Consider the following 12,500-nt stretch of genomic DNA (forward strand, 5'->3'; position numbering starts at 1 on the left):
TGTAGTCCTCGATGCGCTCCGAGTCGGTCTCCTCGGAGGAAGAGCGCGTGGCCGCCTCATCGCTGGAGGGCTCGGCCTCGGCCTCGTCCACCTGCACGCCCACGTCCTCCACCGTCAGCTCGGACAGCTGCGAGGCCAGCTCGGGCCCCGACACGGGCTCCTTCTCTGCCGCCACCGCCTGCTCGATGACGACCTCCTGCTGCTCCGGTAGGCAATCGTCCTCGTAGTAGACGACGGTGACGGGCGGCGGCGCGTCCTCGGCCTCCTCGGAGAGCCGCCGCACACGCTCCTTGTAGCCCCGGATGTTGCGAAACTTGCCCGTCAGGATGGTCTCCTCCTCGATGTCCTCCTCGTTGGCCTCCTCCTCGCAGCTCGCCTCCTCGTCCTCGTCCAGCGTCTCGATCACTTCTGTGTCCTCCTCGAGGCCGCCCTCCCCCTCGGCAGGTGGGAGGTCGGCCTCGGCGTCGTCGGCGCCCTTCGCCTCCGTGTCGGCGGCAGAGGTCGGGTAGAGGTGAAGCTCGGCGGGCGGCGGCGGCGGCGGCGGCCAGCTGCCAGAAATAGCCTCGGAGGCGCCGCCGCCGCTGTCCGGGGAGGGCTTCAGGGCGTCCTCCGCCTCCTCCTCCCTGTCGGCCGCGGCTCCGTCATGCTGCTGCTTGGCGTCGGTCAGCTGGGCCTCGGGGCAGGCGTCCTGGGGCACCGCCGGGGGGGATAGGGTCCTGGGGGGCTGGCGGCCGCCCTCCCCTGATAGTGACTGTGTGTCGTGGTGACCTTGGTCGTCTTTGTTGTGACCTTCATTATCGATCATCACACAGTGTTCAGCCTGGCATGCCTCACTGCCCGTCAGGCCCCAGCTCGGCCGCCCGTTACACCTGTCGCTGCCGCTGCTGACCTGGTACAGGGTGGGCGAGGCGTAACAGGCGAGGCGACCAGCCGATGTTCGCGGCACGGCCGGCGGCGTGCCCGGGGCGTGGTGGCACCAGCACGACCCGCTCCTGGCGACTGGCGAAGCTGCCCACGCCGGGCGCCGCGGGCAGGTGTCCCCGTGATCGCTAGCGCCCTCTGTGCCCGACGCCGCCTGCCCCGCACGTTCCTGCCCCACCCCGCCGCACTCACTGCACCCCGCCCCACCCCGCCCCCCCATCGCACACTCGCCGTTCTGGACGCAATTTTCGTCCGCCGCCTCCACCGAGCAGTTCTGGGCGTCGCTGAGAGAGGAATACGACAGGATCTGCCGCACGGCGCGTAGGTCTGCGTCGGGGGAGCACGCCAGCGCCTCTTCGGGGGCGTGCAGCTCTCCCGCGCCGCCCGGCCCCTCCTCGCCCTCGTCGCCCTCGTCGTCCCGTTCGTCGTCGAACATGACGGGCGACGTGACGGAGGTGACGCAGCCGCTCTCAGGCCGCTCGCCGCCCTCAGAGGGCCGCCGCTGCTCGCCGTCATCTGGCATCTCCTCCGCCGCGGCGCGCGCCTCTTCGTCGGCGTCGGCCTCGGCCGCCTCGTCGGGGCTGGCCAGGTCAAAGTCGTAGTAGACGTCGGAGTCCTGCTCGCTGAGGTTCACCAGGTGGTGCTGCGTCGGCGGGCACAGGTGCAGCGTGGGCTCCGAGGTCACCACGTGGATGGGCCGCAGGCTGGAGCCCTCCAGCAGGTCGAGGTGCGGGTCGTCAAGGGAGGAGTGGCGGCACTCCATGGAGGCGTAGTGGTCCTCGGGGCCGGGGCTCACCAGCGAGGTCTGCTCGAAGGACGCGGGGCCGCCGCCGCCCAGCCGCACCTTGGCCTGCAGGCGGCGCGCCAGGCCCTCCGCCCGCGCCCGACAGTTCATGGCAAGGAGGGAAGACAGACTGCATGGCAGGGACCAGCCGACCCCCGTCACCTCGGGGCCGGCCCCGCCCCTCTCCTCCGTAGCCACGCCCTCCTCCATTGCGTCAGCGGTGAGCTTTGCTGCCGGCGACGATGTTACTGTGTACAACCACCAGCATCGGGAGAGACCCAGCAGGGCGTAGAGGCCGGTGGAGGGCTCGGCGTAACCGTTGTCGCGGCCATGGCAGCAGGCGGCTTCCAGGCAGAAGGAGGCCGAGGAGTGGCGGCGTGGTGGGTCTGGCAGCGCGCCCCCGCCGCCGACGCCACCTGGCCCCGCCTCCCCGCCCGCCCTCACACAATACGTCACTGGTTCACTCGTCTCCACCTGTGGTAAATATAGGCACTGTTAACAGATACTGCGTGCCGCGGCGGCCCTGGCCGCGACCTGCCCCGCGCCAGCCTCGGCGGCGGCACGCCGCGCCACGCGACTACCGTGGCGCACGTCACGCCCTCGTGCCCAAGGGGCGGCGCGAGGCACCGCCCCGCCAGGCCGGGCACGCCCAGGCCATGCACGCTGCACGCGGCGCCCAGGACGTGCAGGGCGCGCGGCGTGGCAAATCTACACACACACACACACACACACTGGCCGCTCGCTACATCACAGAAGCATGATCGTGGCGCGTGCACCCCCGAGGCGGCGCCACGGCAGGGCCAGGCCCCACACACACACTCACACACTCACCTCGCGGGACTGGTGACACGCCGCACGTCCACACCTGCTCCGCCGTCCTCACCTCACCTGGGCCGCGCCGCGCTGACCTCCATGCCTCACACCCTACACAGACCAACAACACTACCACTACCACTGCCATCAACAACACATATGCTACACTACTGCCAGCGGGGGATAGGGGGAAGGAGAGAAAACAAGGGGGAGGGCCAAGCAAAGCAGAGGGTTAGGTGGGGGCGGGGGTTGTTGTATACATAATGAGCCGTGGAGCACCTGGGCATCAGCTGGCCGCCACGACACCTGCCAGACAGTGACTAAGCCGCCGGGCACCACGACAGCCAGGCACTGACCCACTGCCTACAGCCTTGGCCCCGGGCACGCCTACACACACACACACACATACACACACACACACACACACACAAACAGAGGCAAGGGCAGTGGCGGGCAGGTGACGGCAAGTAAAAAAAAAAAAAAAAAAAAAAGGCATCCCGTGACTCCATACATCTGACAGAGGAGGAGGAGGAAGAGGGGGAGGAGGAGGAGGAGGAGGGAGAAATCACTACCTTCTGACTATGATTAAAATAACTGGTAGAAAAATGGGATGCGTTACTACTAGTGATGCTGCTGACAGTGTGGCTGACGCGCGTGTTCCTGGCTACGTGACATTCCTGGACTCACCTCGTGGTCGTCCGTCAGCGGGAGCAGCTTGGACGCGCCGCCCCGCCCACAATACACCAGCGGCATCCCTCCACGCCCCGCCCGCCCTCATCCCTCTCCCCGCTCCTGAGTGGGCGGGGTTGATGGACACTCGCGCGGGTGTATTGTGGCGGAGCAGGACTCACGCAGCCAAGCCCCAGACACCCATGAGCATGCATCTGTTGGCACTCGAAAAAAAAAGCCACACGTCAGCGCACGGAAGGAAGGAAGGAAGGAAGGCTAAGGAGCAGTGGACTATATAGGATAACGGGCCAGTTGCACAGTCCAATGCAGCAAGTTTGTAAGCTCCCAAACCGAACACAAAACACGACGAAAATTCCTTGTAGCTCTAGGGCCGCTTTCACAGTCGTTTTGTTTGTGTTGATCGTTACCAATGGCGCCGATCGCCGTTAGAGAATTTCCACGTAAAACTGTCCGATGGGGTAGTGGCGGCTGCGGGGTTAGCCTAGCCCCGCACCTTACCACACACTCTCAACACCTCTCACTTCCTCTACAGCCGCCACTACCCCATAGGCCAGTTTCACGTGGAAAACTATAGCGTCGATCGGCGCCATTGGTAACGATCAAAACAAACAAAACGACTGTGAAAGCGGCCCCTAGTCGGGTTCTCAAACTGGGTGCCGCGGCTCTCTGGGGTGCCACGGACAGTGCCTAGGGGTGCCACAAGATCATCATGAATTCTGAATCATTCTTTTTTTCTTCTTTTTATGTTAGTCTGCACTTATAACTAATATAATTCGACTGATGAGTTCTGTTTGGGCATGTACTGTACCGTATGTTAATTTTGGTTTGAGTATTGATGATAATTTTAATTCATTAATTAACGTAATTTAACCCGGTAGCAGCGACGGGACAAATTTGTGGCTTTACCGTGTAGCAGCGACGGGACAAATTTGTGGCTTTACCGTGTAGCAGCGACGGGACAAATTTGTGGCTTTACCGTGTAGCAGCGACGGGACAAATTTGTGGCTTTACCGTGTAGCAGCGACGGGCCAAATTTGTGCTCTGATATAAACCCCCCCAAAACAGATGATACATAATCTGATCACAAATGCTTTGATATATATTATGAAATGGTTTGTGTGAGTGATGATTTTTTCTCATTTTTCTCGCTTGGAGGGACCATTAAGAAACATGATCCTCGTTGCTACTGGGTTAAACAGGTACAATTGTGTATAAGAAGTTAATTACAGGGGGGGGGGGTGAAAAAGGGGTGCCACAAAAGGGTTTATATAAGTTCAGGGTGCCATCACTGAAAAAAGTCTGAGAACCTCTGCTCGGAGTCTAGTTTTTGGCGTGGATATAAAAAGTAGGAGGGAACTTCAGGAAGCTCCACAGGAAATCTCTTCATTAGTATTTGGTATTGCGTAGAAATACCGGATCATGGTGGTGAACATGGCTTGGTTTTGGCGCTAACAATGACTGCGTTGGACTGCCGAGCTGGCCACAATGTGTATTTCCTCGACTTTCGACACCATATCTATTTCCTTGCGAGAAAAAGTCATTGGTAATCGAAGGTCTCAGGAAAGCACCTTCAATTAACTACTCAAAAATGTTATTCCTTTAGTTGTTAGTCCTTCCATTTCTTTACTTATGTTTAAGGAATGAACTCTAAGATGCAGTGGAATAGGATAATGATGTTTTTCCTTGCTTTTATATATTTCCTTACGAGAAAAAGTCACTGGTAATCGAAGGTCTCAGGAAAGCACCTTCAGTAACCTCCTCAAAAATCTTATTCCTTTAATTGTTAGTCCTTCCATTTCTTTACTTATGTTTAAGGAATGAACTCTAAGATGCAGTGGACTAGGATAATGATGTATATTTCCTCGACTTTTGACACCATATTTATTTCCTTGCGAGAAAAAGTCACTGGTAATCGAAGGTCTCAGAAAAGCACCTTCAATTAACTCCTCAAAAATGTTCTTCCTTTAATTGTTAGTCCTTCTATTTCTTTACTTATGTTTAAGGAATGAACTCTAAGATGCAGTGGAATAGGATAATGATGTTTTTCCTTGTCTTTTATATATTTCCTTGCAAGAAAAAAGTCACTGGTAATCGAAGGTCTCAAGAAAACACCTTCAATTACCTCCTCAAAAATGTTATTCCTTTAGTTGTTAGTCCTTTTTTCTTTACTTTTGTTTAAGGAATGAACTCTAAGGTGCAGTGGAATAGGATAATGATGTTTTTCCTTGCTTTTATATATTTCCTTGCAAGAAAAAGTCATTGGTACTCGAAGGTCTCAGGAAAACACCTTCAGTAACCTCCTCAAAAATGTTATTCCTTTAGTTGTTAGTCCTTCCATTTCTTTACTTTTGTTTAAGGAATGAACTCTAAGATGCAGTGGAATAGGATAATGATGTTTTTCCTTGCTTTTATATATTTCCTTACGAGAAAAAGTCACTGGTAATCGAAGGTCTCAAGAAAACACCTTCAATTACCTCCTCAAAAATGTTATTCCTTTAGTTGTTAGTCCTTTTTTTCTTTAGTTTTGTTTAAGGAATGGACTCTACGGTGCAGTGGAATAGGATAATGATGTTTTTCCTTGCTTTTATATATTTCCTTGCAAGAAAAAGTCATTGGTAATCGAAGGTCTCAAGAAAACACCTTCAATTACCTCCTCAAAAATGTTATTCCTTTAGTTGTTAGTCCTTTTTTTCTTTACTTATGTTTAAGGAATGAACTCTAAGGTGCAGTGGACTAGGATAATGATGTATATTTCCTCGACTTTTGACACCATATCTATTTCCTTGCGAGAAAAAGTCACTGGTAATCGAAGGTCTCAAGAAAACACCTTCAATTACCTCCTCAAAAATGTTATTCCTTTAATTGTTAGTCCTTCCATTTCTTTACTTTTGTTTAAGGAATGGACTCTAAGATGCAGTGGAATAGGATAATTATGTTTTTCCTCGCTTTTATATATTTCCTTACGAGAAAAAGTCATTGGTAATCGAAGGTCTCAAGAAAACACCTTCAGTAACCTCCTCAAAAATCTTATTCCTTTAATTGTTAGTCCTTCCATTTCTTTACTTATGTTTAAGGAATGAACTCTAAGGTGCAGTGGAACAGGATAATGATCTTCTACCGTGCCATTTGATGCCATATATATTTCCTTAGGCAAAAATATAATGGTTAATCGAAGGTCTCAGACAAGCACCTTTGATTAACCCTTCTTATGCATATTTACCTGTTGTCCAAGAGCGGTTCCGAATTTTCCGATACCTTAAGATAGTGAAAAGAATGAAGGAATGAAAAAAAAATGAAACAGACAGAGACACGGACAGACAAAAAGATAGACAGAAGGATAGAAATAAAAAAGAAAAAAAAACAGAATAGAGGAAGAAGAAAAGGAAGAGAAAAAGAAAAAAACGAAGAAAAAATAAGAAAGCGTGAGAGAAATAGAAAACAGAATTAGAAAGATAGAAAAAAACAGAGTAGAGGAAGGAAAAAGAAAGAAAAGTAGAAAGAAAATAAGAAAAAGTGAGAGAAACAGAAAAAAAACGAATAAAAGTGAATGAAAGAGATTAAGAAAAAGAACGAAGGAATGAAGAAAATGAAACAGACAGAGACACGGACAGACAAAAAGATAGACAGAAGGATAGAAATAGAGAGAAAGAAAACAGAATAGAGGAAGAAGAAAAGGAAGAGAAAAAGAAAGAACGAAGAAAAAATAAGAAAGCGTGAGAGAAATAGAAAACAGAATTAGAAAGATAGAAAAAAGGCAGAGTAGAGGAAGAAGAAAAGGAAGAAAAATAGAAAGAAAATATGAAAAAGTGAGAGAAACAGAAAAAAACGAATAAAAGTGAATGAAACAGATTAAGAAAAAGAACGAAGGAATGAAGAAAATGAAACAGACAAAAAGATAGACAGAAGGATAGAAATAGAAAAGAAAAAACGGAACAGAGGAAGAAGAAAAGGAAGAGAAAAAGAAAGAACGAAGAAAAAATAAGAAAGCGTGAGAGAAATAGAAAACAGAATTAGAAAGATAGAAAAAGGCAGAGTAGAGGAAGAAGGAAAGGAAGAAAAATAGAAAGAAAATAAGAAAAAGTGAGAGAAACAGAAAAAAACGAATAAAAGAGAATGAAAGAGATTAAGAAGAAGAGAGAACAAAAGAGAATGGGAAAGAGACAAGAGGATACGTCTAAAAAGGGAGGATTTAGCCATGCACGGAGACAGCCAAGGAACACAATTTTTCTCTATCTCTCTCTCAGCCAGGGAGGGGAAGGAGCACAGCCACACGAGGAGGAGGAAAGAGACGCAACACCGAGAGGAAAAACTGCAACATTAGGAGGAGAAAAACAAATGTACACTCCGTTCACGATACCCTGGCGAATAAGTCCCGCCCCCTTTCCTCAATGCGAGTATATCATTGGTCAGTTCACGAGCTAGCCACGCCCCATTTCCAAGTTATGCTGTACGTGATTGGTGAATGTTAGGAAAGGTTAAATCTCATTGGTGGATGCTGGGGAAGGTTAAATCTCACTGGTGGATGCTGGGAAAGGTTAAATCTCATTGGTGGATGCTGGGGAAGGTTAAATCTCACTGGTGGATGCTGGGAAAGGTTAAATATCACTGGTGGATGCTGGGAAGGGTTAAATCTCATTGGTGGATGCTGGGAAAGGTTAAATATCATTGGCGGATGCTGGGAAAGGTTAAATCTCACTGGTGGATGCTAGGAAAAGGTTAAATCTCACTGGTGGATGCTGGGAAAGGTTAAATCTCATTGGTGGATGCTGGGAAAGGTTAAATTTCATTAGTGGATGCTGGGAAAGGTTAAATCTCATTGGTGGATGCTGGGGAAGGTTAAATCTCATTGGTGGATGCTGGGAAAGGTTAAATCTCATTGGTGGATGCTGGGAAAGGTTAAATCTCATTGGTGGATGCTGGGGAGGGATAAGTCTTACTGGTGGATGCTTGGAAAGGTTAAATAATATTGGTGGATATTGGAAAAGGTCAAAACTTATTGGTTGACGCTGGGAAAGGTCAAATCGTAATGGTAATTGATATAGAAGGACAAATCGTATTGGTGGTCACTGGGGAAGGTTAAATCTCACTGGTGGATGCTGGGGTGCTGTGGGTGGGTCATTTTCGCCAAGTTATCGTGAACAGAGTGAAAAAGGATGGAAAAGCGACACCGACATAGATTCCTTACCCGAGATGCAACTGAACTATGGAGGAGAAAAATAGTATAACCACAACAAGAACTTCCGACTAGAACAACATGAAGAACAATAACAGCCCATTCTCTTCGTTTTCCTCGTCATAGAAAATGGAGCTTATAAATGTAGTGACTAGCGGAGACTATTCTAATTCTCTCTATAACTGTGATAACTTTGTGTATAGTTTGTTATATTAATGCAGAGAAAACAGAAGAAAATAAACTTGATCTAGGTAAGAATATAATAATTTAAAAACGGGAACCGAAATTAAAACAGGATAAAAGAGAAACAGATAGATGAAATACGTAAAGAGATAGATAGATAGACATAGAAAGATAGATATAGATACAGATAGACAGATAGACAGGCAGACAAATAGATAGACATAAATAGATAGAGAAATACAGAAAAAACAAAGATAAATGTAAAAATTGAGTTTGTGAAAGGACTGAATGAAGGAAGGACTGAAGAAAGGAAGGAAGGAAGAGGGAGACGAGAAAAAAGAGAGAGGGAGAGGGAAGATAAAGGGGAATAATTGAGGGAACGGAAGGAGAGAGGAAGGAGGGAAAGGGAGAAGTAAATAGATGATGATGGAGGGAAGGTAGGAAAAAAGGAAAAATAAGAAAGAGGAGGAGGAGGAGGAAGAGGTAGAGGAGAAAGAAGAAGAGGTAGTAGTAGTAGTAGTAGTAGTAGTAGTAGTAGTAGTAGTAGTAGTAGTAGTAGTAGTAGTAGTAGTAGTAGTAGTAGTAGTAGTAGTAAATTAAGACAACAAAATACCTTCCCCTCAATTCCCTTCCTTTCCATGCTTTCCTTTCCCTTCCTATCCCTTCCCTTCCCTTCCCTTCCTATCCCTTCCAATCCCTTCCTATCCCTTCCAATCCCTTCCCTTCCCTTCCCACCCATTCCCTTCTCATCCCTTCTCCTTCCTTCCCTTCCCTTTCCGTCCTGTCCATCCCATCCCATCCTATCCCTTTCCTTTCCTTTCCTTCCCTTTCCTTCCCATCCCATCCCTTCCTTTCCTTATCCGTCCCTTCCCTTACCTACTTTCCCATCTCCTCCCTTATCTTCCTACCTTTCCATTCCCTTTCTATCCATTCCCAGCCCTTCCCTTCACTTCCCATCCCTTGCCTTCCCTTCCCATCCCTTCCCTTTATTCCGTTTCCTTAGTTTTCCTTCACATTCCTTCCCTTCCCATCCCTTCTCGTCCCTTCCTTATCCGTCCCTTCCTTACCCTTTCCCATCTCCTCCCTTATCTTCCTACCTTTCCATTCCCTTCTATCCATCCCAGCCCTTCTTTCCTTCCATTTCCATCCCTTCCTTCCTTTCCTTCCCATCCCTTCCTGTCCTTTCCTTCACATTCCTTCCCTTCCCATCCCTTCTCGTCCCTTCCCTTCCCATCCCTTCCCGTCCCTTCCCTTCCCATCCCTCCCCGTCCCTACCAAACCTTTCACTTCCCATCCTTTCCCTTCCCATCCCCTCCCTGTTCTTTCCTTCCATTTCCATCCCTTCCCTTCCCTTTCCTTCCCATCCCTTCCCTGTCCTTTCCTTTCATTTCCTTCCCTTCCCTTTCCTTCCCATCCCTTCCCTGTCCTTTCCTTTCCTTTCCATCCCTTCCATTTCCTTTCCATCCCTTCCCTTACCATCCCTTCCAAACCCTTTCCTTCGCTTCCTATCCTATCCCTTCCCATCCCATTCTTTTCCTTCTCTTCCCATCCCATCCCTTCCCTTCCCCTTCTGACCCATTCCTTCCCCTCACTTGCTATCCCTTCCCATCCCTTCCCTACCCTTCCCTTCCCTTCCCTTCCTATTCCTCCCATCCTTTCGCTTCCCATCCCATCCCTTCCCTTCCCATCCCTTCCCATCCTTTCCCTTCCCATCCCATCCCTTCCCTTCCAATCCTTTCCCTTCCCGTTCCATCCCTTCCCTTCCCTTTCCTTCCCTTCCCTCACCTTCCTAATCCTTCCCATCCCATCCCTTCCCTTAACTTCCTTTCACTTCCAATCCCACCCCTTTCCATCCCTTCCAAACCCCTCCCTTCCCTCATCTTCCTAACCCTTCTCTTCCCTTCCCTTCCCTTCCTTTCCCTTTCCTTCCCTTCCCTCACCTTCCCAACCCTTCCCATCGCATCCCTTCCCTTCACTTTCCTTCCCTTCCCTTCCCTCACCTTCCTAATCCTTCCTTCTTCCTTTACTTCCTTTACTTCCCAATTCCACCCCTTTCCCTTCCTAACCCTTCCTTCCCTCATCTTCCTAACCTTCCTTCCTCATCCTTCCTTCCCTTCCCTTCCCTTCCTTCCTTCCTCACCTTCCAATCCTTCCTTTCCTTCCCTTCCAAACCCTTCCCTTCCTCATCTTCCTAACCATTCCCATCCCTTCCTTCCTTCTTCCTTCCTTCCCTTCCTCACCTTCCTAATCCTTCCTTCTTCCCTTCCCTTCACTTCCCTTCCCTCACCTTCCTAACCCTTCCCTTCCCTTCACTTCCCTTTACCTCCAATCCCATCCCTTTCCATCCCTTCCAAACCCTTCCCTTCCCTCATCTTCCTAACCTTTCCCATCCATTCCCTTCCCTTCCCTTCCCTCACCTTCCTAATCCTTCCCTTCTCTTCCCTTCCCTTCACTTCCCTTCCCTCAGCTTCCTAACCCTTCCCCTCCCTTCACTTCCCTTTACTTCCAATCCCACCCCTTTCCATCCCTTCCAAACCCTTCCCTTCCCTCATCTTCCTAACCTTTCCCATCCCTTCCCTTCCCTTCCCTTCCCTTCCCTTCTCTTCCCTTCCCTCTCCTCTCCCTTCTCTCCCATTCATATACTCACCACAGGAATGGAAGCGAAGAAGGGAAATGAAGATGGGAGGGGAGGCGGAGGCAGAGGGGGGGAGGGGGTGATGAGGTAACCGGTGGAGCCCCCCTCACCTATGTGTCTCCAATTTAACTGCAATTAAAGTCACAGATGTTAGTGGTGGTGGTGGTGGTGATAATGGTGGAAAATGGTTGTGATTTTAATGTTGTTTTTCCTCCTCCTCCTCCTCTTTCTCCTTCTTTCTCCTGCTCTTCTTCCTTCCTTTTCCTCATTATATCTGTTTTTCCTCATCTTTCTCCTCTCCTCCATCTCCCCCTCTTTCAATTCCTTTTATTTTTACACTCCTCCTCTTCCGCCTCCTCTTCCTCCTTCTCCTCCTCGTCCTCCTTGTCCTCCTCCTCCTTCTCCTCCTCCTCCTCTCTTCACGTTGGAAAAGAGACGACTGCTGGGAGACATGATATAAGTCTTCAAGTACCTGAACAAGTTCATCAATGTTGATCACTCCGAACTCTTCACGCTACAAACTAACCAGCGAACATTAAACAACGGTAAAACAATTCAAGCCAAGCGATGCTTTGCGGATATCGGCAGGAGTTATTTCTCTAACAGAGTCGTCCACCACTGGAACAGCCTTCCTGCAGGAGTGGTTAGTGCAGAAACAATCAACTCCTTAAAAAATCACGTTGATCGTCACTTTGCTGCGTCGGGAGTGAACTGAACGTGTTCCTGAGTACGTGGAGTAGTACTTTGATCTTTCCGCGCATCACTCTAGTGCAGGGGTTCCCAACCTGGGGTACATGTACCCCCAGTGGTACATTTGCACTTTTCAGGGGTACATTGGGTCCGAGAGAATAACCACTATTGTACTATACGTGGTGTTGTAATTTGCATTCAAATTGCATTTTTTTTTTTCAATTCCCTCATTTCAGTAAGCAAAACTGTTATTTAAATTATAGCATCAGTCTACACATACAGATTTCATTATAAAATAATATCAAAATATTACAATTTCATCGTTTTTTATCTTAATTTTTTATGGGTAGACGGGAACCAATAAAAATGCCCAAGGGGTACAGAGGAACAGAAAGGTTGGGAGCCCTGCCCTGGCGGATGACGGATTGATTAAAGCACTGAAAGCACTGAAAGCTTTCTGCTGCCTGCTCGTCCATGTTTCCATGTTTCCTCTTCTCTGAATATAATGCACAAAATAATTTAAGACAAAGAGAAAATAACTCATTAATAGGAGTGACTAACCCATCTATTATGTCCCTCTGTTGCCAGGTCTCTCTCAAGATAATAGAGAG

The 12,500-nt window shown here is 49.2% G+C and overlaps 1 protein-coding gene across 1 annotated transcript in view; it reads right to left on the bottom strand.

Annotated features, from left to right (window-relative positions):
- Window position 1: 1 nt before the first annotated feature.
- Window positions 2–12,500, bottom strand: part of LOC126995306 (uncharacterized) — a gene marked incomplete at its 3' end in the record, with an annotated part of 29,700 nt that continues 17,201 nt past the window's right edge. Inside the window, exons 3-5 of the mRNA XM_050854794.1 lie at window positions 11,212–11,328; window positions 3,206–3,411; window positions 2–2,179 (exon numbers count right to left, since the gene is read on the bottom strand). Of these exons, the coding sequence (XP_050710751.1) occupies window positions 2–2,179; window positions 3,206–3,271 (2,244 nt within the window). The remainder of the gene's footprint in view (window positions 2,180–3,205; window positions 3,412–11,211; window positions 11,329–12,500) is intronic.

The sequence above is a fragment of the Eriocheir sinensis genome, chromosome 7 (genome assembly GCF_024679095.1).
Source record: "Eriocheir sinensis breed Jianghai 21 chromosome 7, ASM2467909v1, whole genome shotgun sequence".
NCBI lineage: Eukaryota > Metazoa > Arthropoda > Malacostraca > Decapoda > Varunidae > Eriocheir > Eriocheir sinensis.